The following is a 27528-nucleotide window of genomic DNA, read 5'->3' as shown; positions in this document are numbered from 1 at the left end:
GAGATCAAGGAGTATTTGGTTTGTTGTGGACTGGCCTGGCAGCTGTGCATGATTTCCCGCCGCCCCCCCCCCTTCCTAATAAGTCTAGTCAAACTTGACTTAGTGCTTCGATTGCGATTTAAAACTCCTATGCATAGCAGGGAAGTACTTGACTGGCTTTAAAAAATTTTTTTGAAAACGACAACAAAAAATGTAATTTCACACTCTGGTTACTTAGTTGATTGTGTTGCCTTCCTGCATTTGCTTTTCTCTAACTTAGTGTCTGTCAAACTTTTGACTGTTACCTGTGGTCTCTCTAACTGCAAGAATTAGCTTGTTATTCTGCAGAGTCATAATGTGACTGTGACCTGTGGTCTTAAGTTTATACCTAGTCATTCTGTATATAAATAAATCCCTGATTAGTTGCTACCTCCTTATCCTTCTATTTTCTACCTCAGATCCCCCACTGCACAATTAGAATGCTTGAAATATCAGCCTGCTCTGACAAATACCTCTGTCCTTGCTGCAGCTCTGACACCTTGATTTCTTAGACTGTCAAGGCCTGAGATGAGGAATTCATTGAAACTTCTTTGTATGGCCTGATAGCTCTATCTGGTGAACTTGCACAGGGTGGCATATACAGTGTAAAATGGGCATTGCAGTGTTGCTGGGTTTACTTAAGCAGCATCAAATTAGTTGTTAAAATGGCGAAGTCTTCTCTTGAAACCCAGGGTTATGGGTTAAATTAGTGTTGGTTTTTTTTTTAATAATATAAGGGATACAAATATTCTTCAACAGTAGCGTGGGGGTTTTTGTCTTCACAAAAGGAGTGTGAGACGAGATTTCTGGGAGACAATTTTAGGGCACTGGGCTTTTGTTTTTTCAAGCTATAGCTAGGACATCATACTTGTGGAATTAGCCTAGTGTAATGTGGCAGCTGAAACGGTGTTGCCTGTGAATGCATCTTTAGGCCAAGCTGAAGGGCATTAGTCTTGCTGATCTCCCTCTCCTTTCTGACCTTATACAATAATACAAGGGAATATATTGTGCTCTTTTTCCATTTTTTCCTGATAGAAGCCCCGTTGGTCAGTGTTTGTGAATGGAAGGGAATGAGCATTGTGATAGAGAGCCACACCTTGCTGACAGTTGAGGTTCAATGTCTTGTGAACAGATTTTTTTTTCCCTCTTCATCCGTTCTAAAGTGTGATACAGGCTTTAATATGCCAAGCAAAATAATTGAGAAGAGGCCTGGCTTGCATTTTCTATGTTTGTCTACTTCTCCTTTATATCATGACTTTTCCTTTCTCTAGAAAGTGCTGTTACTCTGTCATGTGTCGATCTGTCCTCTGGCAGAATACGATCATTATGGCAAGAGGATAAAACGAGAAATCAGATGTACTTGAAGAGTTATTGTTCAAAATGCTGCTACAAATGCAAATTTCTGTTTATGTGGCTTGAGGAAAAAGGGGGAATCCCATGGCGCTACTTAACAGCTTGGCCCTTTTGGATACAAGTCCCTCCCTTAAAGCCATTTATGGCTGTATTTTTCTATGTAGAATTGTAGAAAGAACTCTGTACAAAGGTACTATCGTAATAAATGGGGAGACAGTGGCATCCAGCCATGCTATTTTTAGGCTATTGTGCTCTTAACTTGCTGATCTAAGTGTTCTGGACAGTAAGTGGGGGAGACACTGTACTAGAAATGCTTGCTTACATAGCTGAATCTTGTCTGAAAACAGAATGAATAGCATACTTGGTTATTGGAAAGGCAGTTTAGAGTTGTACCTGGAGTATTAGTAGGTAAAAAGGATGCCCTGGTGATTAAAGCACCATGTTTGCAGTGCAGACTCTTACTCGAAAGCTGTCAGCTCTGGCTTTCTCGTCAGTTGAGAAACTGAAATACATGCAGTCTGTTCTGTATGGGCTTAGGAAAGAAGTATAAAAAACCCCCTATTTTCTGTTCCATGATGGCAGTGGGAAAAATGCCAGTTGTCCTCAATCAAGTTTCTTCCAATAGTTTTTAAGCTTTTCCTAGACAGTGTAATGACCTCTCCATCTGAGCAAGTGGTGTAGTTTTAGAAACCTTCAGAAAGGAGAGTGTATCACCCTGCAAATTTCTGATCATTGCTTAGCCCCTTATCTATTAATCTGACACTATCTTGGATAGTTAAGGCTGACACAAGGCAACTCTTACTTAATTTTCACTCTGACCTCTTGGTGATGCATACATTTTTTCCTTGGCTTGTACTATGAGTGAGGCTATGCCTTAGAGTTGAGTTCTGATACTAACTAGGTAGTTTCACTTTCCTCCTGCAGCGCACTGTTAACCTTGACTCTTCTGGTACAGAGCTGTAGAACTGCACCATAATCCAGATCCAAGAACCAATCCAAGCTTTTGAAGAATGAAGCCTTCAAGGTAGATCTGTTCCTGGCCTAGCAACACTGTGGCGGAAGTATCTAAAGCTCCAAATTACCTGTATCGTGAAACCATTGCATTGGTTGCATATAAACATATATTGGATGCGTGTATGTTGGCTGCACTTGGGTGTTTACACGTTGCAGTGTTTCAGGCAGTGTAAGGTGACAGCTGAGAGGAAACTAAGGAAAGATGCAAAACTCCATAGTGTGACCAGCTGGTATATTTGTGTCTTCAGTGAAACTTGACAGTATATTAAAGTAATGGATAAATATCAGTTGCCCAGCATGGTGGCTGCTGATCAACTGTATACTATTTTTCCTATGCTTTGTGCAGGGCGATATGTTTTAGTATTTAGACATCCAGTAACTTGTTTGGGATCATGTAACCTGGCTTCCCCAGTGATTGAAATAATAATTAAGGAAAAAAAACCAAACCAACAAAACCCCCTAGAATAGCATTAGGGTTAAAACAAAGTAGCACCTTTGAGTCTCTTGGCTAAATTTAAGTGCATTGCAAAAGATGAGGAATGCAGCTTTGCCACAGGGAACATCATACTTACACCTCTTCTGCCGAAAACTTGTCCTTAAATGCCCTCTTTCTTTGGTCAGGCTTTAGCTTTAGGTTGAGTTCCCTGTCAAACCACAGTAAGGGTATTGTATAATTTTGAACACTTAAATTAGACATAGTGCATAATTCTAAATAGAGCAACACATCATGCATGATAATCACAATGTTCTTGGAAGTTAAGTTGAAGATGCCCTAGCCAGAAATGATGATGAGGATCGTTTTATTTATTAACAGCTAGGAACCCTGATATTAGAGCAGAACCTCCCTTAGCATTAGGCCCATGTAGAACTGTAGCATTATAAGCTAATTAAAATTCTACATAGTGCTGTTTACAAAAACAAATTATAATGTGTTTTGTGCTTACTGTCAGTTCTCAGCAACAGGTGTTTTGTTAACAAGAAGCTGTCTATTTTGGGAACTCGTGTTAAAGCGGCTTTTATCTCTTCTGGGTTTGATATGCTTAAAATAAGTGAAACTTATGCTGTATTGAGTGAAGATTACTTATTCACTGAAGCTCAAAAGAAGCGATTACTGAATCTATATCTATTCTTTCAGTAATTATATGTGTAATCTTCTAAGTGTTCGAATACTTCTTACAGATTATTTTTCATCAGTTTGTAAAGCCAAACCTGTTTTAAAATACAGCATCAAAAACAGTTTATGGAGTTGCCCTCCTTCTGCATCCCTTAAACTTTGGTCTGGTATCTTAAGGGAATGTAGAGAATTTTAGAATCTCCTGATGCTAATTTTACCCAACCTCTGATTTCTGAAATGGCCGACTTCAATGTATGATGCCAAAGACAGCAGAATGTAGCCTTGCCTTGTCTGTTTCAGAGTAGCTTTCTTATCTTTTATCGAGCATTTTGAAAGAAGGCATTTCTGTAATCTGACAGATTTCAAGTAAACTCTAAATTTATAGGGCTGTGTAGAAGTACGGAGATCAACTTGATGATTCATGCAGTCTTTGGCTTAGGCACCTTAGTGCCAAAGTACAGCTGTCAGCACAAACTCTAGAGGAAAGAAAAGGGCTCCTCAAGCAGTATCTGCAGCTAGTGCAGCTTGACCCCGGTTCAGCTGCACATGATGGAAGCTGTGGTTTGTGCAAGTTGATGTAGCAGACTGCTGACAAGCAATTACTGAGATGGTTTGATTTTTCTAATGGGTGTAACTCCTGAATTTTTATTCCTCTTGAGCAGAGATGCCACAGCAAGCACTACCTAGAAGTATGCTCTTTTATTAGTAGTTGTGTGTTCCATCACAAGTGTAACTTCGTGTAAGGTTTCTGTGGCAGTATTGTCATAGAGACTGCCATCTTCCAAAAATGGACCCGCTGAGCTTGCCTGCCTCTAGCCTTAAATCTTGGGTGATCTGGGTAGGCTAAACTGAGTAAGTACAACCTTGCATTTTGGGAGAAAAATGCTTTGGTCTCTCCTCTGGCTTGTGTATGGACATACAGTGCTTTGGGTAGCACAGCATGACCAGTGGGGTGGCTGGCCAGCATCCTCTCTGCATTCCTCAGATATGCCTCTTGGACTTCTCTCACCATGACTCTCCCAGAGATACTAGTACAAAAACAGCTTCATGAAACATGTGACATGCTCTTTTTTCATGTTCACTTTTCTTGGTCTGTAATTCACTCCAAAATTGTCTTCACTTTGTACAGAACAACTATAGTTACTGTGTTGCTCTCAGTGCTTTTAATGTTTAACTAGTTATCTTTATTGAAGGTCCCTGTTGTGTCTTGCTGTAAACAAGCGTGTCCAGCTCCAAGGGTTATTTGCTGTTTTTTCTCTTGAATCCAAGAAGTGACTTTTGTGGTGTGTGTGGGTTTTGTTTTGTTTTTTTCACTTGCGTGCAGGTTGACCTCTCCAAAAAGGCAGCTTTGTCAGTTTAGATTTTCTGATAGTCATCACTGAGAGGCAAACTTAGAACACGCTAGTGGTGCTCTTTCTGAAAGCATCTCCGTACTTCTCTGGGCTGGAGTTTCTTGGATTAACTGGGGTTGCCTACAAATGTATTGCGCTGCTGGGGAATAAGAAGTAAATAAGAGGCTATTAAGTTTTCAAAGTCAGAGAAAAAATGATGTTTGTTTGAATTTCACAAAGTTTGGATACTGTCATATGCAAGGGTCTAATTCTAGTGGTGCTGCAGTGTTACTCTTCAACAACTAAGAAGTCTGAATGTATATGCTTAAATGTACTAACAAGGGTAATCCTTGGCATCTTGAGTTATATTTTGCTGCTTTAGGCTCCAATTGAAATACATGATAAATAGGAGGAAAATTCTTGAAGGCTTTATACAGAGCGCTGCATTTAGTCTTTTAGGTGCCGCAGCGGTTACCAGATGCTCCAGCATAAAGTAGTGATCATTCCCGCAAAAACCCCACCATCACATAGCGAAAGCCGGTAGCTCAGTGTAGCAGCTTTCTGGAATTCCAACGCTTTCATGAAGCTCCTTTTGTCTGTACTCTGCCTCTTTGAAATCCCATGTAAACAAAATGTGATTCCTCCTACTAGTCACTAAAATGTACCTGTTACATTGCTTGTTATTTTTTTAGGATCTTCAGTAGAGTAGTGAACTTCATGGAATTGCCCCTGTATTTGGTAAGGTGACTATACTAAAAAGTTTGGAAATTAAATAAGAAAAACTTGCTTATAGTTCTGGTTTTTGTTTGTAGACTTTAAGTGGTCACTACAAATAATTTGATGCATTTGCATGAGGTGAGTGAGAGTTTCTGAGGTACCCTTTTTTACAGCAGTTAATCTTTGGTTCCAGTAATCCATACTTTGCAAAGGCTGATCGTGGCCACAAGTAGTAATTACAGTTTCAGAGTAACATCTATTAATAGTGCATGCAGATAAGCATAGAAAGCTGAATCCTTATTATCAGTGATCTTCTTGATAGCAGTGTAGAATCTGTGTGTCCTTGTTCTTGCCTAGTAAGAGTGAGGAGGCTGTAGTGACATGTTCTCTTGTTCCTCGTGTAACCTTGAGTACAAGAGCAGACAGCTGTAGTTAGCAATATACGCGCTTTAACACTAGAGGCTTTGTCTATACCAAGTGTTCCTGGGTTGTATAATGATGTAACATTGGTAGTATGATACTCTGGCTCAGATCAGTTATGAAAGTTGCTAATGTTCCTTCCCTTCCTAAGACCTCAACTCTCCCTTTTCTGTCCATCTGCCTCTTCCGAGATTGCACTTTCTCTCGTGCGTGGCTCTTTGTTTTCCACCAGCGTGATTCTTTTGCAGTCTTTCTGCCATGTTAAATATGGGATTTACACTGTACAGGGAATGTAGCTTTCTTGAGGGTCCAAATTTTATTTATATTTTAATTCTTGTGCTGAAGGATTTAAACTTGCTGACTACTTAGAATTAGAAGTGAAGAAAAGACTTCTGTAACTCTGTCCACCTTTTGTAAAGTTTCTGCTAGGAGTGTCTAATATAAGTGCTTGATTTTAGCCTAAAATAAGTCTATGCATGAAACAAAAATAAAAAAGCTGTTCAACAGGAATAGGCTGGAACATAAGCAGATATTGGATGACTTGTCAAGTGAGTTGAGAGAACATATTATGTAAGTCTTTGGTCACTAGTTTGAATATTTTGTTTTTGTTATGAAGTCATTATATAAATTCTACTTCAGTGGTTCAAACTGCAACTTAAAACTGTATTTAGTTGTGAGCAGGAGGAAAACTGGAGGCCTACTGGAATGAATTGAAAGCTTTAAAATGCATGGATTCTCTTGGTGCTGAGGAAGTTGGATAACTCCTGTGTTTTGAAAAATGCAGCAGCTGTGTGTTCTGCTGCTACAGGAACAAAGAGGTCACTGCCCTTACAGATCTGCTTGCATAGTTGGTCCTTAACCATATTCACTTTTTTTAACTCAAAAGCATTCTGATGAAACTGGGTCAGAGTGTAACTACACATGTAGCTATGCTGGCAAATCTGAACCAGCTGCAGTGTTTTAGCCAGGGTGAGCTGTAGATGAAATGACATGTCTGACTGCAACCAGCAAGCTGGGCTGAGCTGTAATGACTGAGGCCCCTATTCAAATCTGCCAGTTCTTCTTGGCTCCATAGCAAGTTGCTGGGACATGGTAATGCCTTAAAGCAGCTACAAATGACTGCTCAGTGAATGTAAATTGGGGCCTTTTGGGAGAGAGCAACAGACTAAAAAGAAAACAGGACTGTTCTGTAACTTGCTATTAATTTGTGAGTGTACTGCTTTATACCCTGAGTAGTGTCCTGCTTCCAGCAGGACACCTGAGCAGCTGTCTCTCTGCAAATTCCGCTATGAAGCAGTATCCTCGAACACAGCCAGTGCTTTGGTAACTTCTGCAGCAAGATTCAACAGAGCTCTGCTCTTCGGCCTTTTTGACATTTGTTTTGATAAGCCTGTAGAGGAATGCATTTCCTATTTATCGTTTTTTGTACCAACATGCCTTTTCATATGGTGATACAGGTGGTATCAGATGTCTGTACCAGTACATGCTCTAAAATGAAATGCATTTTTGTCTACACAACTTCGTACCTTGCCTTTATGTGTGCCTGGGATGGAGCTTTATATGTTTAAGCAGCACCAATTGCCACTTTTGCAGTTTCTTCCTTGCTTCATTAGCACAAAGGAAAAATGACCATTAGTACTGGTGCTACTTAAATCAGTGCTGAACTGCTTCATTATAAAGGTGATTATGATAGAGGAGGGAATATTTTAATCACTAGTTAAAAATTGGGTTCATCCTTTGAGGTGAGTGTCAGCTGAAATCTGTCAGTGCGTTGATCTTTGACAGTGAAGAGAGTAGCTTACACTAAATGCTTTTTTTTCTCTTTGAGAAGCATTTTCAAAGCTGGCATCAGTATGGTTCAAACTGCATCTGGTTTGGTGCTGCAGCTGAAGGAGAATGCTGTTTGGGTGGTCTCTCCTGCTTCTGCGTTAGCATTTGGGAGGGATCCTTCCCATACCAGTCGGGAATTTTAGGAGTGTTTGCAGAACACAAGACTGTACTTCAGCTGGGGTAGCAGATATGAGGATCTGCTTGTTTTACCTGCCACAACTTGAATTAAGAGGACAACTAGAATTGAAGAGACGTTTTTCTTTGCAGAAGACAGATGAAGAGAAGGCTGGCTTCTGTGTGGGATTTTTTTTTTCTTGTTGAGAGGGAAGGGAAAAACAGATTATTCCTAAACCTTGTGTGTTTAATCCTGCTAAATGCTGCTCTCTCTGATCTTACTGATTAACATTTGAAGCCTATAAAGCTAGGGTATCAGTTATTTGAAACTAGTCGCACATAAACATTTTAATTACAAGGAAAAGAAGAAGGCGGGGACAAAAAAGACCAGTATCGTGGTGCCTGCTCTGCGGGAAGTACACAAGTATTTTGTTACTTGCTTTGCAGAGTATTGGAAGAGGCAGCTCTTTTCCCAGAGAACCTCATGTCCAAACCACCCTGCTTTAGTGTTTCTACAGCTTCAGCTCTATGTATTTTATAATCATGAATGTCCTTTATATGATTTATTGTGGTTTTTACTTGGTACAGAGAATAATCTACTCTCTGAGGATGTGCGTTGATGAGGGGGGAATGGTAGGACCTGTAGCAGCAGCAGTAGGCAGGGCTTACAGGTGCATGAAGCTGTGTATGACAGGAGTAACAGGAATGGGTAGACTTAGACACCAAATTTGTAGGAAAAGAAGAACTTAGCCTGCAGAGCTGTGTGCTACCATGCTTCTAGTGGCAATAAATATTTTTGAGAAGAAAATTGTAGGAGGTAATTTTGGTTTAAGCTTAGCAATTTTTAGCTGATATAAAAAGAGGCCATTTATTCCATAATATTCAACAAAGTGGATGTTCTGGGGTTGCCTTGAGGGGGGGTTGTTTAAGGCTCTTGCCCCTCCCTGTAGCGTGCTTCCTTCTCATTAGTGCTCGTGCAACTGGTTATACAACTATACTGTAAAGCAAAGCAGGGAACATGCTTAAAATATTGTAAAGAGTTTGGTTGTTTTTTTTCTTTTAAGATGAATCAAATCTGCATTCAGCATAATAGGATGACCCTATGAACGTTGTGCAAGCACAGCTTGGGGGGAACAGGCAGAGCCCAGAGGTATTTCCAGCAGCTTTACAAGCTCCACATTTGTTTTGTGACACCTCAAACCGAGTGGGACATACATGTACTCATGTTGATCCTAAGACCTTGCTGTCACTTCAGCTATGAAGTTGCTTCAAGGTTTTGTACTGAAGCCAAGCTAGGAGACCAGTTTTGAAACTATGGATAGGGATGCACTTGGCATATATTTTACAATAGGCTTGATGCTCAGCAAGGGCTAGCTGCCCCTAAAAGGGTCGTCCTGTTTTTAGCCTTGTCACTTCCTTTGCACTGTATGTCAGCTTTCTAGAGCTGATCTTCTGTCAGATCAGCAAGCTCTCCAGTCCACCAGAATAAATATTCCTGTTTTTTCCATCAGATGGATGAACTGATCTGGCTTGGGGAAGGGGCGGGGGTGCGCAGCAGGGACCGGGGCTGCGGGATCAGGCTCACCCCTTTCACAGCGCTTCCAAGGCTGCAATTTCAGTGACAGCCCACCATTACTGCCTTATGTGATGGCTGGGCTCAGCAATACTATGGATCTTCCTGCGTGAGGAATTACAGACAGTTTTGAAACAAAAATAATCTGAAGCTGAGCCAAGAGCTGGGGTGAAGGGAGGTCTTCCCTCCCCCCAAAACATCTGTTCAATGATCGCTTGCTGTTCATGTTTGCTGAGATGGGGACAGAGTCCGGCTGCTCTGCTTGCGGCTGTGTGACTGCTGCCCGAGCGGTGAGGAGGAGAAGTCCCTGAGGCACGGTGCTGTGTCATCTTGGCCTTTGTCCTCCCACCGTACTGGATGCGTACCGGAGAGGCATGTCTGAAGTGCAGTGGCAGGAACCGCCAGCTTTTGGATCTCTATTACCTTATATTTTCAATGCCTGTTTTTCGCTAGTGGTTCTCCTAATGCTTTAAGCCTGCTCTGCTGCTGAAACAAGTGGTTCCACACGTGTCTTCAGTGAGACCCTCTCTCATGCCCAAACAGCACATGTGACAAACGAGCTCGGAAACCAGTCTGTGTTCAAACTAACTGGCAAAAGATGGAGTGGTTGGTTTTCTGAGTTCGATCACTTCCTTGCTTCATTTCAGGGCATGTGAGCACTGAAAGGCAGGGAACAGCATGGGAGAGGGAGTGGAAGCTGGGAAGCAAGAGCTTATTTTACTGGTTTGTCATGCTGTGGCTTTAGGGTCCAGATAGATCAGTTCAACCATCTCAGCAGTTTACAGGCTGCTAAAACGTGTGTTGTCCTTCCTGGTCCCGTGTGGTCCCTCGCACCAGTTCCAGAGTCTTTCCTCTGCGTGTGGTGCTTTTTTCTTTTTGTTTGGTGATTGTGTCTTTTTTTTTTTGTGTGTGTGTGTGTGAACTGATTGAGCTCACTGAACTGTCAGAAAACTTTCTGTGGTGATGATGGCCCCTTTTTATCCTGGTGGGGTTTTTTGATGGCTCAGGGAACTAATTGGGTTGGTGAGAGTCCAGCTGAGCACTGGAGCTGGTGTGGGGGATTGTATGCGGTTGCCCCCTTCTGAATGCAACAAGCTACTGTATTGGTTCGACTTCTTTCTCATTTGACTTCATAACATTGCATCAGTTTGATCCTATCTCTTATCCATTTTATTCCCCAAATATTAGCAACCAATGAAGGATCTTCCGCTTCCTGTGGCTTTTATTAAAACTCTTCAGAAGAATCCCTGGCACTTCCCCTTGGAGATTGAAGTGTTCTGGAGCCTCATGCCAGTGGCTTGTGCTTTGGCTGGTGGCAGGATCCACTGGTTAATGAACTTGGGAACAGGCTTAGCTGGAACTCTGTCCAGCTTTTCCTGTTTTTCTTCTGGGCATCTTTGTGCACCTTTCACAATTTGTTTATTGAATTGGAGCTGACTTTTTTTTTTACGTCCATGTTAGAAATTGTTACGTTGTGATTGCATTAGTACCTGGTGCCTTCAGCAATGATTGTGTTGGGGAATAAGAAAATTTGCAGTAACTGGTCCTGTTACTGAGTTCCTGTGTGCTGCTTGAAGCGAACGATTGAACAGAAAGGCAATCATGGTAAATTTTGAAAGTTAGTGTGGTAGGGTTCTTTTAATGTGCTGCTGTCTAAAATTGAAAGGATTAATACTTGTATTGTGACATTGAATCCCTATTAGCCCTTGAAATATTCTGTCCAAAGTGTTCTTTTTTAATTAGTCCTTCAATATTAAACATTCTATGCCAAGAGTGACTTGCGTAAGCTTTCATCTTTAAATTGGTTTGAGTTACCAAAGCACAGAAAACTGGTGTTCATGTACACTCTCCTGAAATGGCTTCGCTGAATGTCGGGCCTAGCATAAGAATTGAATTCCCACATGCGCTATTTGCAGTTTCATTCTAAGGGGCTGTCTGGAGAAAGGCAGGAATGAAAGTGCTCTTTCAGCTACAAGTACAGTACTTCAGCAAAATCAAATTTAGCTGTCGTTTGAGGTCAATGGGGGCTTTGTATGTGGAAAGCAAATGCTTCTATATTGGGGTGGGGGAGTGCAGTCAAACAGCTGAAATAAGCTTAATTGCAGGTTGAAGCTGAATAAGATACTATCAGAGATTTTTTTTGTCTTCCTGCCTGTACATCTTCCTTGTCTTATATCTTGAATACTTTCTCATCCTTAGAGTAGAATACAGTATTGCTGTGAACAGAAGACTTGACTGTTGTTTTGGTGTTGCTGTTAGCTTTGCAACCCAGAGGTTTGCTTTTGAGGTATCAATTTCATATGCTTTGGGGAAATAAAATGCAATGGATGCAGGTGTGAGAGGAGACGAAGAAGATATCTGTCTAAAAACAAAATAATGTTGGAAACTTGCATTTGGCTTCAAATACATCTTATGTAAAAGGAAATCTCTTTACCCTGGTGTACTTCTTACTGTGGTTTAATCTAGTTTTATAACTTGGCAATTGGTGAAGTATTCAAATGTCTTAAAACCCCTTCCCCTCTGCATTTTCTTTTCTTTGCTTTTGAAATATATACTGATGTTACTTGAAAGATTTGATTTTTTTTTTTTTTTAGTAATATTGCTTATCTTTGGTTTGACTTGCAAGAATTAAAATTATCCATGCCTCAGCCTAATTTTTAATCAGGAAGTATAAAATGGTAGACCTAAGTTGATCTTGAATGAAATAATTGATACCTTGAGATACTTAATTTCTTAATTTTTTTTTCTTTCATACAAAAAAGGGCAAGAAAATGTTGGAGGGGGCAATAAATGGAAAATCAATTTTATCTCACTAAGTGACAGATGTCAATAACTGATTTATAAGTTAGACCACTTAAGAATAGTTAGGAGGCTCAGAACACTGTTGAAAATGGTCATTTGTTGTAATTTTCTTGTATTAAGGAGGTTTACAGATCTTTACAAGCCAGGGACAAAAAATACAAATTGCACAGTGCTTATGAAAACTAAATCTAAGGATGTTATATGGGTTGCCTTGCTATTTATCTCTCATTTCCCATTTTTAGTATATTTTCACACAGAATTGATATATAGGAGGTGTGTGTACCTAGTCTAATATTTTTGACTGAAGGGGTGATTTTCTTTTTGCATGTGAAAAATCATAATACGGGTTTTGTGGTAAGTAGTTGTGTTGTCCATCACTAATGATGCGGTGACTAAACAGTAACTTGTGAATTCGTGTGACTATTGTTAATTATAATTATTATGCAGTAAGTAAGTGTGTGTTACCATGCTTCTCTTTCATTTTATAGTTCTCATTCACAGTATCAGGTGTTCAGATTTCAAGAAGAGTTCAGCATAGGTGTCCCGCTCCCCTACTTCCCCTTACCTTACTGCTAGCAACAGTAATACTTCCAATATTTTCTAAAATGACTTTGTTGTGGGCTATATATTGACAATAAAATGGTGGGGCTGGAAGGGTCTGTATGTATGGGTCATGCAAAGCATACATATGACTGTATTTGTATTATTGGGCAGAATTCATAGACTTTTTAGGAGAGGGCATTGAGTTACCCGCAAGGCATCTTTTCTAGAAGATCTTTTTGCTGAGCTATAGGAAACTCCAAATTTTCAAATGTCAACTGTAAAAGAAGCGTTTTCTCAGGCCTCTAAATACTGGGTTGTATGTATCAATTTCAGGTTTATAGAAGAAGGGAAAATGGCTCAAGAAACTAACCGTAGCCAAGTGCCTATGCTTTGTTCCACTGGTTGCGGATTTTATGGGAATCCTCGTACAAATGGCATGTGTTCGGTGTGCTACAAAGAACATCTTCAAAGGCAGAACAGTAATGGTAGAATTAGCCCTCCTGGTAAGTTAACGCTAACATAAATCTGTGTGAACAACTCAAAATGACACAGTAGAGAGCAACTTCCTGATCATGTCCAAATACTAAATATGTAGGAGCATTAGTGCAAACCATTTTATTCAAGTATCTTACCTTATGGAATGAGCTTGGATGAAATGCTCATAATATAATCATGCTGTGATTAATCCGCTAAGAAGTAGACTCTTGCTGATACCTTTTGTGTTAATCTGAGTGTTTCCAATTTGAAGATATCAAAATGCAGAAAAAAATACTATACCAACATATTTTCCTGAAATTGCTGACAGTAGAATGTTTAGCTTGGGGAATGTTTGTGAAAAGCATTTAAAATACAGGTATTTAATTTCTACAGCCTGATGCTGAAGGCATTAACCTATTTTAAGAATAGTTTCTCCTAACTTCAGATATACTTTTTGTTCTTTTTGTCCCAGTGCCCCACGTACTATGGTCTTCCCTACAAAGCAGATTTCCCATTGAAATAAGTGCTGTCTTCCTACATTCACTCTCTAGAAAAAGCTAAAGGGGTCTTCCCCCTTTAAATTAATGGTAGTGCCTTCAGAAAGAGGAACCCTTTCTCTGCTCTGTTCACCGTGATGTTTTCAACCTCAGCATGTTCTGCTGGGGGAAGGAGGGTTAGGGAGTGCTTCCTTGGAGCTTCCAAAATGTCTCTTCCAGCTTGGCTGAATACTGACAGCAAGGATTCTCATGGTGCACTCTTGAAGACTTCCCTCCTTGACTTAATATTAAACTTGACTTTTAAAATTGAAGCAGTAGCTTCCATTGAAATCTGGGGATCTAGGTTCTACAACTTCAAAATGGATCCCAAGTTGGCATTAGGATGCTACACTACTGTTTCTCACAGATCCATCTTGCTTTTTTTTTAAACAAAAAACAAGCTTATCATGTCAGCATGCTGCAGTTTATGCTGAGAAAACTGTTTGTGGATGCTTTAATTAGCAGAAAATAGTAACTATTTTAAAGCTCCAGCTTCAGAATTTTGTGCTGTGTAACTTCTGGGGGCGTGGGGCTGGAACGTGATCAAAATATGGCCAAACATAATTACTTTTTGTAAAATTATGTTTCATTATGATATAGGCTGAGATTCAATTACTTTCCTGGCTGGTGTCATGGGGGTCGAAGAATAATTGCATTGTATAACTTTTGTAATCCCAGGAAGTAGTGTAACACATTTTACATTAGTGTTTTCCTTCCAGCAACTTCTGTCAGTAGTATAACTGAGTCCTTACCGGTTCAGTGCACAGAAGGCAGCACCCAGGAAACTCAGTCAACTTTAGATTCTACATCGACTCCATCTATGCAGCCAAGGTATGCTGTTTCTGTCTGATGTTCTGTGTCTTTACGTAAAAATCTGTATCAGGATGATTAAATGAGGTGTACTGATACTGCATAATTAAATACCAAGACCTGGATTAGGAAAATGTGTAAGATTTAACTGCTAACTTTAAAGCATGGGATCTCACACTAAATAGTAGCTGATCTGTTAGTTACATCTTGCATTCAAATGCAAATTGCTCTTTAGAATTTAGCCTCAAATAGGAGCATTGCCAGCTTCATGCTGTTCTACGGAGATTTGTCTGGCTAGTCTTCTGTCTCCAAAACATGCAGTTGGTTGTACGTTTACAAAAGGAGAGCTCTTTCCATCTTATAAATTTGAGGATTTTGTAAAATGGCAGAAAGCTGTTTACTAGAGCTCTCATAAATAAATGTATGATAATGTGTTAACAACCTAGTCACTTTGAGAAAAGTGGAGCATACTAGAACAGGGGAAAGAGATCTGAATCTTAGTACAAGTTGTGCTACTGAACTGATTTCTTATTAAACAAGTAATTTCCAACTGGATTATTCAAGGAGACATAATGTCCTCTTGTAAATCACTCAGACTTACTAAGTGCTCTCCATTTGTAAAAGCTAAATATTTGTTTATATTTAGTGGCTGCATTTCAGTTTAGAATGACACAACCAACAGTGACTTAAGTGCTTTGGAAACTTTTTTGAGTGAAAAATGTTAGTGTGTTATACTATGGAAGCTAACTTGCAGTAATATTCATTCCAACTTTCCTTTAAAAATCAGAATGTAGTAAAACACAGGCAGAGGGTGATTTCATCAGTTATTGTTGGCTGATTCTGTTTAGACTGTGTTTTCTGCTCCTTAGCTTTTTATAGGAGGTGTTATCTCATGCTTGGATCCTGCATACGAACTGAGAGCTGGGTGCCATGCTTGATGTTATATTTGGTCTTTCCATTCTGAGATTTCTAATTGGGGTAGAAAATAGATATCTTACCCTGATACGACTCTTCTGGTATATAAAAAAAAAAAAAAAAAATCATCCAGGTCAATGCACAGAGGTGAACCAATTACCAGTGCCTTGGGTTTGTTTTCTCACAGAACCTTTATAATACCATGAAAGATTAAAAAAAAAAAAAAAATCCCTTTGATCACTGGCTTGATTACTAGTTACAGGAGAAATGATTGAAATGATTGGATGGTTGCTTTTAGACTTGCATGTCAAAAAATCAGTGTCACTTGTTCTTTTTCCAAAATAAAAGCAGGGATTCAACTTCAGTCTCTGGTAATACCTCAAAGTTATGATACTCTGAGGAAATGTGTACTAAATTGACAAATCCCTCTTGTAGGCAACCAAACCTGCAGTTCAAGACCTACATGCAATTCTTGGCAATTAAAATTGTGACTCCAGTGCCCTGGTTGTGTCATGGACTACTGGTAGGGCTTTGCTGGTTCATGGACTGCTGGATAATCCAATTTCTTTGAATTCAGAGTGAATCCCTAAGTGGAATAGGAGAAACAAATTGGGCAAATGGGGTAGTGCTACCTCTTGCTTGAGGCTTCAGCTCTGTCTTGTTCCATAGTAGAGCTGCTGGATGAGCAGTTTGGCTGCGAGTGACTGCTAATATCGAATCTCTCTCCCATAACTGTCCAGGGTATTCATCTGTGAGTTTTCAGCCATTATGTGATTTTAGCAGTATGGCTGACAGGGTTGGGAAGTTTGGCCAGCACCACTTTATACTGTGAAAATCTAAGGGGTTCTGTGTACAGCTGCAGATGCTTTATTACTGGAAACATTGACATGCTGCAATTTTCTTGTTTGTATCACTAGAACACCAAAAGTAGCTCCTCTACAATTATCTTGCTGACTTATGTTATAAAAATCCTTGCATATTGAATGTTGCATTGTTGCTTCTGTGTGGAAGGATGTTATGCCAAACTACCCCAAACTATTTTTTTTTTTCCTTTTTGTAGTGGAACTGGTTTATTGCAGTCAATACGAATGCAAAAATGTTTAACTTTTTTTCATCAATTCAGATAGTCCAGTATTCTTAGACACTGTGGCATTTTTAAATGGTTACAGAAACAACTTCAGAGTGAAAAGTTTTGGCATGCTCTTTCATTAATATGTACTCTAATGTATTTCTTTCAGGAATGCTCTGTAGAACATGGACATGCCTCATAAAAATCATAACTCTTTTTTTGCCCCCCAGCCCTGTGTCAAGTCAGTCACTTTTAACAGAATCTGTAGCATCATCCCAACCGGATAGTACGGCTGTGGACAAAACAGTACCTGAGACAGAAGATTTGCAAGGTTGGTGCCTAGTTTTCAGAGATGGAACTTATGAATAACGTTTTTAAAATTTTTGACTGTTCTCACTATGCTCCTGTTCAGGGGATGGCTTATTCTCAAACCCAAATATTCTGTGAAATCAGAAGTCAAAATAAGGATAAACTTTCTTTTCTTAAAAGGCAAGTTTTAAACTGAAAACTTCTGTGTTTAACTGGCGATTTCAGTATCTGCCATAACAAGTATGTTAATTGGGGTTGGAAATGCACATTGTAAATCAATCTACTCTTCTGTCTTTATGCCACAGCTATTGCATGTAAGTTAGAGTTTTGAGTATCTGTTACTTCTCAGAGTAGTCATTTGCAGCAAATATCACAGAAGTTTATGAGCATATTTGTGATAGAGAGTGTTGTGGCATAGCTATTATAAGAACAGTGTTAGTGTCTTGTATAAACATGAAACAACTAGAAAAGAACCTTTCACCTGTGAACTGTCATGGTGTAATATTTTCACCCACTGAAATTCACTTTATCAAATATAAAATTACCAAACCACAAACTCTGGTTGCTTAAAGGAAAATGGCTGAGTAGGTGATTTTAACTATATTGGCTTAAAATCCTTATTGCTGGTACAATGTAAAGTTCTTTTTCTCTTTGATTTTTTTTTTCTTTTTATGTGCAGGCTTGCAGAGCTTAAAACTAAGAGTTTTTAATAGTATTTCTTAGGAAAATGCAAAAATGGCAGATAGTATACAAAATTTGCTCAGACTTGTAATCCGTAGACATTATAAAAGGTATTTAAAGGTAAGTCAGTAAGTATTCTGCCTTTACTTCTGCTGACACAGCTAAGGCTTCAGTGGGTAGAGTTATGTTTCTGTAGACGAGTCTAAACATAGGAGTTTGGGTTTTCCACAGATACAACATGTAATTCCACTTAAAGATGCTAAATATAAGTTCTTTCATTGTACCTCTGGTATCAAAGTTCTGCTTTTCAGATACTTTTCTAAACCTGAGCTCTCCCTTTTTGTATGGTGGAATAAAAGAGTCATTATTCATCTACTGTGCTGAGTAAAGCCACCTCCTTGGTCACACCAACAGTAGCTGTAAAACTCAGAGAAAAGGTTTTAATGCTAATGCCATTTTGTACTAGCCTTTGAGATGTCAATTATTAGAAACAGGTTTACTCGTAAAAAGATGGATTCTAGACATATGTTCTAATACCTGCTATTTAGTTTGTTTGCTGGAGCTGAGCGCTCTTGTTGCCTCAGTTTTGACAGTGCACATAAGGCGTGCTCTTGATACCCATCAATGATGTCTGGCCTTACTCAGCTCGAGAGAAGAGCAAGTGCTGAAAAGGCTTATGCTTAAGTTCTGTATATTTGCACAGCAGAGGTAGGTTTGTAAGCTAGATTTCTAGTTGATAACACCTCCGAGTAATACACATATGGCTCTACTTTCATCCTTTTCTGCAGTCTGGGGAACCTGGGGTGTGCTGCGTGCCAGCTGTAACCCAGCTCCCGTGCAGGTACATCCCCTTCTGGGAACCTCAGAAGTAGAACGCCTCAGTCAGGCACGTGAATATTGCACTGCAGGTTTACGCTGGTACGGACGTGGCGTATATCAGAGAATATGAAGGCAGCTTCTGTAAGCTGATCTTCCTACTGCCCTGTCTTTTTTTTTTCCGGTTGCTATTAGTCTCATGATTCTTTGATTTCCATCCAGTGCCTGAATTAGTCTCTCTGTTTACATATGTATCATACTTGTGTGGCTTAGCTATAGGTTGAAACTCTTAGGTTTGCAGCATCTACTCTCTTTTCACTGGGAGGTGGGGGGAGTGCTTTATTTTAAAATAATCTTTGATACTTGCACTGTGAGGTCACTTGGGCCTGTGAAAAGACTTTTCCCAGCAAGTTTTCAGAGGAATGTGTCTCTTCTTACTCATTTGGATAAATTTATGCTCCTTCTAATTCTCAACCTCCTAAAGCTAATTCTCCCTATGAGAAGTTTCTCAACTAGAAGCTTTGATTTCAGGGGCATATTTGCGTTTTACAGTATGTATTTCAAGGATCAACCTATATCAGGTGTTTAGAGTACTCAGCTGTGTCCTGTGTCCTTTTCTTTGTACCATAGTGATTTCTAAACTAGGAACACCACCACCATGTAATTGCAGTTCTAAATTACAATCCCTATTTATAACTCACTGTGGCAGGGTCAGCCTCATTTTCTGAAGAGTTGCTTCTGTGCTACCCCTTAACTGAAAATCACAGGAAACGCAGTGTTTCCAATTTTAAAGTATTTTGCTTTGAAAGTGTAAGTTTGTAAAGAAAGCAGCTTACAGTGGATGCTAAATGGATTTCATTGAGTTATCACAATTGTGCATCCTAAAGTTTTTTTTGTTTTGTTTTTTTTCCCCACATCATTCAGAATTTGAATTTTAGGCTGCTGACAAGAATGTAATAGAAATGTGTGAATCAAAGTTACTTAGTACTGTCTGGCTTTGCAGCATTTAAAAAACAAAGTCACAGAACTGTGGGAGTTGGTCCCAGACTGAAGATCTTATAATGCCAGTTCTGTTAATGTAGGGCAGAAAAAAAAGACAGTATATCTGCTTTGATGATTTGTTCAGTATTTATTCTGAAAAAATCTTGCTTTGTTGGAATGTCTGTTCTGGAGCAAATTGTTTTATGCTACTTGCATAGTAAGTTAGTCTATTGTAGTTATATGTAGTTGAGGTCCCCTTAACTTGCTGTTTAACAAAATTTACTAGGCTACAATAATGATGAATAAAAGATTGGGTGAATAGTTAGGCTTTCTTAGATTACTATTGTAATTTTTTAAAGCTGACAGCTAGATGGGACTTGAGCTGTGTGCACACAGTCCTTGCTGTTTGCAGACAAGCTAAAACTACAAAGGGATAAAAATCCCAAAGAGCAATTCAGATTTGTTTGTCTTCATTGGATTTATGCATTACAAAAGAAATAGAGGGAAACAATAAAATATGTTAATAAATCTAGATTTTACATTTAGTGACTGTGTCATAATGCTTGTAGATACTGGACACTGCAAAAAGCCCAGGCACTAGGTAGTGGCTACATATGTTATAGATACTTTTTTTTTAAGTTTAATGTTCTTAAATATCATGAACATATCATTAACGATGACCTAAAATGAAACGCATTACAGTACAATCCAGCTTTTGTAGCAGCTTTCTTCTATTTTCAGCATCTCTCCAACTCATATTTTAGATTGCCTCGTGGACTGTTGTACCTTTTGGTGAACATGACAGCCCTGTTAGGATTAGCCAGTCAGGGTTCCTTATTTGTTAGCCAGGAGACTAATGGGCTGCCTCCTGGCAAGCCTGCAAGCGGCTGAAGAGGCACTTCACTTTTCTAGCATTAAAGGGTTTAAAACCATCCAGGTTAGGATTCATGCTTTATATTTCAGGGAGGTTTTTAAAGCTAAATGAAACTTGTTAGGGAAGGCAGGAGCACTCCACCACACGTGTTACGGAACATAACATAACTCAAGAATATAGGGCTCAAAGCATAAAATGTATTAACGGGCGAGCCTTTAGCCTCTTTGAGGCTGAAAACTTTGGAGAACCAAAACAGCTGCTCTGATTTTTGAACTCATTGCTAAATTGGAGAGGTCCATATATTAGCATTGCAAAATGCAATCAGTTGTGTAATATGGTGTGGTTAGTATTTTGAAAATTCAGAATGCTAACTAAGATTTAGCTAACTAACTAGCTAAAGGGTGCATGGCTGTTGTTTTCAATGAAGTCACCTGGTTTTGCACTCATCTAGGATTTTTGTGAGGTAAAACAGTTTAAAAATACAGTCATTGCTGACTAAGTTAAAAATTGATATTAAAACAATGAAGTTGCTACAGAATTTTACATGGAAATAACCTGGACCTAAGATGAATGCTGCTGAACTAATGGCATCAACTTCAGTGGACCTCATCAGGGCTAGCTCAATAGATAGAACTGGAAAGGAGTTGATGGATGCTTCAAATTTTTTTGACAGTACCAAGGGCTCAGAGGTAGAGTATGATTATGATACCAGTGTAGAAAATAATGTAGGATATCCTGATTTATGGGATGAATGCTCCAGGGAGAGAGGAAACATTCACAAGAAAGATTTAAGACTAGATTCTGTAGGTAAGTGTGCTTTTAATTAAGTTACTTAATTTGCCTCTTCCTAACACTGAAATAGTGTATTTCAGGCTGATTATTCAGCTTGGTGTTAAAATGTTAGGAAGTAGGGATCTTCTGCTTAGGATTAACTTCACATTTCATTCCTCTGGAGGAGTGGGTATTCTTCTTCCTAGGTCTGGTCAGATGCACTGAAGAGGTAAAGGTAGGTGTTAATAATCTTCCTGTGGGAATGAGGAACCTTTTGCTTTGAGAAGCTCTGCCTGGTAACACAGGGCGATAAATGTAAAACGTCCAGAGTAGGCAGAGAGGAGAGAACAGATGAAGCGTCAGGAGTCTTGCAGCAAATGCACATAGTTCTGTGTTGTGCCTGCCAGGGATGCAAGGACTGGAGCGTGCTTTATCTCACGGGTGCTGTTTTCACAGTCAGTCGGAGTATACTGAAGTTCAAGCGGGGTTGGCACAAGCAAAGTAGTAGCAAAAGCGTCTGCCTTTAGCAGGAAATCCAGACTCTGCGTGTTCTGATCACCTAAGAACATGCTCTGTACAACAGGGAACTTCTAGCGGCTAGCCCAACTTGTCAGCTCCAGAAAAACGAGTGTGTGTTCATGCTTTATTCCTTTTTGGTTAGTTGGCAGCTTGTGCTGGTGCAGCCAGTGCTTCTGTTCTCCAGCTAAAGGCAGAGCAGGGGCTGGGGGAAGGGAGGGAATCAGCTCAAGCAAAGCAGGCAGCAGCATCCTGGAATCCAGACAAAGTGCAGCGGCTGGGAGTGGCTGCAGCATGTTTCCTCTGAGCTCCGAGCCGCCTGGTATTGCATTTTACCTGGCTTTTTTCTATTGCCTTCATCGCAGCTAGCTTATAGACAGCACTAAACACTGGCACTTTGTGATCTAAAGGTAGCTTAGTGGTTGGGATATTCATGATCACCCTAGAGGATTTTGAGTCAAATCTCTGGCTTCTGTGCAAAAGCAAATTGAGAGCTAAAACTTGTGGTTACTACAGTAGATAGAAAGTGACTCGTGGCAGCAGTAGAAGAATCTTCCCACTCAGTTGTACAGTGAGCAACAGCCCTTAAATATTTTTAAACTTTTTTAACGTGAGAGCCATACGCACAAAGAAAATGTGAGTATGTATGTATTAGAGAGCCTTGTTATGCAGGGAACAGTGCCAGTTTTTCCTAAATTTGGCTAATAGTTACAGAGGCTTTTAGTAAAACTTATATTGAGGTAACTGGATTTTGCTGCGATGGGAAATGCAAATTTGAGAATGTTAGCTGCTAAATGCTAATTCATGGCATGAAGCTTTCTTAATGAATTAATAAACACTGCGATGTCTGTTCTGTATAACACTGCAAGAGTTCATTTGAGTAAGTCTTACCACTTCTGATACTTACTGCATCTTTTAATCCTTACTGCTTTTGACTCTTGCCTTGCAAACCTTTGGTTATTATCTGTCCACTCAGAAATGTGCCCTTTAACAGCCGTTTAAAGCCATTGAACTTTTTTTGCAAACTATCAATTCTTACAAATTTCAGAACAATGAAAAGCTTTGCTTGTAACATAGATGGTGATTTTTAAAGGATTTAATAAATGATGTGTAACAGTCTTATCTTTGCTAGATTAACTTTTGGAATACACTGTCCACTTGGGCAAAGTCTTTGCTAGTGGTCAGGTATGTTGCTACCCATTGATGTTGCTTGGTACAGACTACAATGTTTTGATACATAGCAAAAGTGGAAAGTGCCCTTTCCTTTAAAAAAAAAAAAATCATCAGAATAGCAGCACAGGAAAAAACCCCACCGGAATTGTCATGCGGAATAGCAGTCGGCTGGCGTAGAGCTAGCACAGAACTGCATCTGATGGTCTCCACCTTACAAAAGTCCAGCTGCACAGAGATGCCTGCAGCTTTTTCCCTGACAAATGGCTGGGCTTGCTGTTGTATTCCCTTCTTTACAGCATTGGTTCTAGCTCTGCTTCCATTGACACTCCTCTCAGCTGGAGCTTGCTTTTGTTCTTTGCCTCTTTGCTGCAAATACTCCCATCTTCTGTGTACCTTACCCACTGGAGACTTGTCCTGCTGTCATCTAGCAATGGCTGGTAGGCAGAGATGGGCTCTTAGCCCTTCTTGAAATGAAGTTGGGTTTTTTGGTTTCTATTTCTGGTTTGTAATGTAAGGAATGTGCAAATACTTGAGGAAAACCAGCCAATTTCTATTTTTACCTGGGTCAGGCAAATACTACCATTACTTGTTTATGTTCTCCCACACAACCTGTAACCTGTCTCTTTCAGATGTGAGAGAACATTGCAGTAGGTTGAAAGCTGTCTTAGCAAAAGTGTCTTGAAAATGAGGTGTGTACCTGCTTCCTTCTGGGTTTCAGGGCAGTGCGCTTCTTCCCTGTAAGTCTGTGTATCTTGAGCTAATGGTGTCTCGCCCCAGGCAGTGACTAGCCCCTGTGTAGGCTTTTTTCCAGGTGTGTGAGAGCAGCAGTGTCACGGTGGTAGAGATTGTTCTGAAACACTGCAATTTGTGTGGCCTCAGTACTGCAGCCTTCAGCAGAAATGATGTTGATTTCAGTATTTGAAAGGGAGTGTTTTACTCAACTGATCCTAATCAATACAGCACTTCTTACAAGCAGATTTTAGGAACTGGAGAAGTAACACTGGTGAGGAAACACTTGGTGTTGGATTCTGTTCCCAAATCTGACAGCACTGAATCTTACTCTTAAACCTAATTTTTAATTATTCTGTTTCTTTATGGTGTTTTTGTTCTGTAAACTTTGTATGAGCATGCAGTGAATTCTCTAATTAAAATAGATTGAAGGTCTAGAAGGAGGGAGTTCCAGTACCACCAATGGAAGGTGCAGCAAAATGGCTAACCCCAGAACCTAAATTTATAACATGGGCTTTAGATTATCGTATGACTTAAACAGAGGAAGGGGAGAGAGACAGACTTTGTTTCCATTGTTCTTATTAACTTTTTTTAATACTAGCTTCAGTGTCAGAGAACGCAGAGCCTACACCTGAAGAACAAGACAAGTCGCTTGACAAACCAAAACAGAAAAAGAATCGTTGTTTCATGTGCAGGAAGAAGGTTGGACTTACTGGTAAGAAATTCTGATTTCACTTTTCTTAGACTTGTTTAGGCTTTGAACCTTTGAAAGATCCTTCTCTTAAGGGGAAAATGGGGCACGGTCATCTCAATCTTATTGATTTGAAAACTTGGCCAAAGGTGCTTTCAGCTTGGCTCTTACTAGATTTAAGTCATTCATGTATTATTTTGTTTTTCAGCTTCCTGTCTTTAAGTGAAATTCATAATTCCAAATACTTCCCTTTGGAAGTCTGCTTAGCTGAGGACAGCTTTGCAGTGGTTCAGTGAGGGCCTAAGAAAACTTGAGTTCTGCGGGGTGAAGATTCATAAACAAAGAAAAAGAGCAGGAGGTCTCTAGGATGTGTTTTGTGCTAGTGTATCATGTGGTAGGAAGGAATGGTCAAGTCAAATCTTACCGTAATCGCTTAAAAATGTATTATTTGTGATTCTTATGCTTTCTGCAGCAGAGGCTCTTTGGCTGATTGACACTGGTGACTGAAATTTATTGCTAGTGAGTGAACACATTCAGGATTTAAAACAAACAAATATAATTAAGAATGTTGAAATGTCTAAGCTAATATTTCTGTCCACAGGGTTTGAGTGTCGGTGTGGAAATGTTTACTGTGGTATGCACCGTTATTCAGATGTACACAGTTGCTCTTACAATTACAAAGCTGATGCTGCTGAGAAAATCAGAAAAGAGAATCCTGTAGTTGTTGGGGAAAAGATCCAGAAGATCTGAACTGCTGCTTCTGCTGGAATACAAAATCCTCTGACCATCTGCAGATTAAATTGACTTGAGCTTTTTTCCTTAGTCATCAGGAATGTAGAGCAGTGTATCTTGCCTAGACCTTTTAATCATGCATGTCATCAGATGAATAGATTTTTTTGTTTTTGTTTTTTGTTTTGAAAATGACTCTGAACATTTATTTTCATTGCAGTTTTCTGTGGCTGAAGACTTAAGTAAACTTTACAAGTATTATCCTTTAAGATCATTTTAATTTTAGTTGAGTGCAGAGGGCTTTTATAACAAACGTGGAGAAAATATTGGAGGGCTGTGCTTTTCCAGGATAAAACATGCATGCGTTAACTTTGCAGTTTATTTTCTTGTTGTATATAGCTTTTCTCTGCAGCACAATTTCCTTTTTTTGATAATGCCTTGTATGGCACAACTAGTTATCAGTAACTGAATGTATTTTAATCATTATGGCTGCTTCTGTTTTTTTTTTCCCATTAACGAGAGGTTATACATGTTCGCATATTAGCTTGTTTGCACCCTCTACCTATTTATGTATGAATCATTTGTAATGAGAGTGTGTGCTGAGATTGTCTGCGTGTTTTGTTTTTTTTTTCAAATTGGTTTTTGTTTTTGTGTGCGTGGGGGGAAGGCTGTATGCACTTCATTGACTGCAGGTTTCATTGGGATTACATCCATCAGTCTGTACACAAATATGAAGAATGATCTGAAGTATCTGTGCTGTATTTATGTTTATCCACGTCTTAACTTTGATTAAATAAAATTAAAAAAATCGGAGCCCCTGTGGCTGTCACTGGCATCTGTAATTTGGATTTCTCTTGCTTTATTTTCATGGGGACCTTCCATTGGTCATTCCTTTACTTAGTGTATTTACCCACAGAGACTGTCCGTACCCCAATGCCAGCTAACTTCTGATTTTTTTTTTTTTTTTTTTTTTACCTTTTCACCTATAACTGTCAGGAAGACTATAATTTCCAGAAGCTTTCTACCTTGTGCATCGATACATTCTGCACAGGGAGTTCTCTGTGCTTCTTCCGTGTCACTCGTCTGCAGGAGTTGGGGTCATTTCTGACAACGCACTTAAGCTGGGGGCAGGCCTACAGGTAAAACGGCTGTGGCCTGTGCCTAGGCTGTGGATCCACGCGTGCGGTTCTGGTTCTAGGAAATACAGCTGCGGGGTTTGTGATCCAGTATCTGACAGACAGCACTGCACAGGCTTCCTTGAAGTTAGGTGAGAGAATGGGGCTTGGGACAGTTTCTCCAGTGAGACGTCCGTCCTTCTGAGGTTTGAAATCCATAAGCTTCAACGTTGAACACTGCTGTAACCACCCTCCACATGCTCCTCAGCGGATCTACAGCCTTGTAAGTGATCCCCCTTTGGGGGTAGGAGGAATCGTTCTTTTATTGTCTTGTGAGGGTGCTCAGTAACTGTCTTTTAATTAAGACTGCCTGTTTTGTCAGATCAGAGTCTGCGCCTCAACCATTCAACCACCCTGGTCATCCATATAACTTAAAGGTTGAGTGGTTTATGTATAGTACCATGGTAACTTCAGCCAGTGCTGCTTATCACCAGACTTAGCAGTACACTAAAGTAGAACTAATTCCTCTCCAGATGGTACTGATCTGCAGTTGAAATTTCACTTGGTGACTTGCTGCTGCTTTCAAGCATTTGTGAAATAAATGAGATTGCATGGCTTTATTTAAAATGTTAAATTTTTAATCAAAGCTGGCTACATCCTTTAAAATTCTGAATGCTCTTTAAAAGCGATGGCTGGCAATTAGTAGATAAAGCACTACATTTAGCATATAAACACTGCGCAGCAGCAGGAGCTTTCTCTGTCGGATAGCTATGGAAAGTAATCTGTAAGACCCAATAATAAATGAAGTATCTTGTGCTTGCAAAAATGGCTTAACCACAGTCTATGAAGCACATGGTTTTTATAGTAAAAGAGGGAATAAATAACTCCTGGCAAGTTTCGGTAATGGTCTGCCTCTTCATGGGTCAAAGATCCTGTATTTCCTCAGAGCGTTTGCTAAACTTCCTCTTGCGCGGCATGGAGCGTGGAGGAGCAGCAGCGTCGTCTTTCGTGGGTGTTCCTCAGTTCGCTTTCCTCTTTGCTGCTACTTCCCTATTCTCTAATCCTTCTCTTCTCAGTTTGACTCCTTCCTCTTCCCTATTTCTGGTCTCTCCTCCTTTTCCTAAAAGTGACTTTTTCTCCCCCCTACATGCCCTCCCCTCCACTCTGCCTTTCATCTGACAGCAATACTTCTGGCCCAAGCAGAGAGGAGACACTGTAGATTCCACAGTGGAGGGAAAACCACCCCTGTTTGTATTTTCTGGTATCTGAGAGACTGAAAGAAGAAAAGCTACAAGAAAAGTGACTGCCTTTGCAATTCACATACTCCCTTTACCACCGCAACAACTCTCCTGGCCCTCGATTATATGGTAGGAGACGTGACTGCGCCAAGAGCAAACCTGCCTTGTGGTGCCGCGGCAGCGCCGACAGCGAGGCAGATCAGCATCGGGCAGTTTGCTTCTCAAAGCAGTCTAATAAACCTCCTTTGGCCTGACTTCTGCGTGTTCCT

The 27528-nt window shown here is 39.9% G+C and overlaps 1 protein-coding gene across 7 annotated transcripts in view; it reads left to right on the top strand.

Annotated features, from left to right (window-relative positions):
- The window catches only part of ZFAND6 (zinc finger AN1-type containing 6), a 38517-nt gene extending 12798 nt beyond the window's left edge, over nucleotides 1–25719 (top strand). For 6 of the 7 annotated variants that reach the window (XM_082321987.1, XM_082321983.1, XM_082321988.1 and 3 more), the window contains 5 exons: nucleotides 13163–13332; nucleotides 14562–14673; nucleotides 16867–16967; nucleotides 24088–24201; nucleotides 24779–25719. In XM_082321987.1, the coding sequence (XP_082178113.1) occupies nucleotides 13182–13332; nucleotides 14562–14673; nucleotides 16867–16967; nucleotides 24088–24201; nucleotides 24779–24927 (627 nt within the window). In that variant the 5' untranslated portion in view covers nucleotides 13163–13181 and the 3' untranslated portion in view covers nucleotides 24928–25719. Of the gene's footprint in view, nucleotides 1–2295; nucleotides 2396–13162; nucleotides 13333–14561; nucleotides 14674–16866; nucleotides 16968–24087; nucleotides 24202–24778 lie in introns of all 7 variants that reach the window. The other variant, XM_082321982.1, reaches the window with a different exon arrangement.
- Nucleotides 25720–27528: the final 1809 nt, after the last annotated feature.

Source organism: Platalea leucorodia (genome assembly GCF_965183815.1).
Source record: "Platalea leucorodia genome assembly, chromosome: 9".
NCBI classification, from domain to species: Eukaryota; Metazoa; Chordata; class Aves; order Pelecaniformes; family Threskiornithidae; genus Platalea; species Platalea leucorodia.
This window is presented reverse-complemented; position numbering and strand designations above follow the sequence as displayed.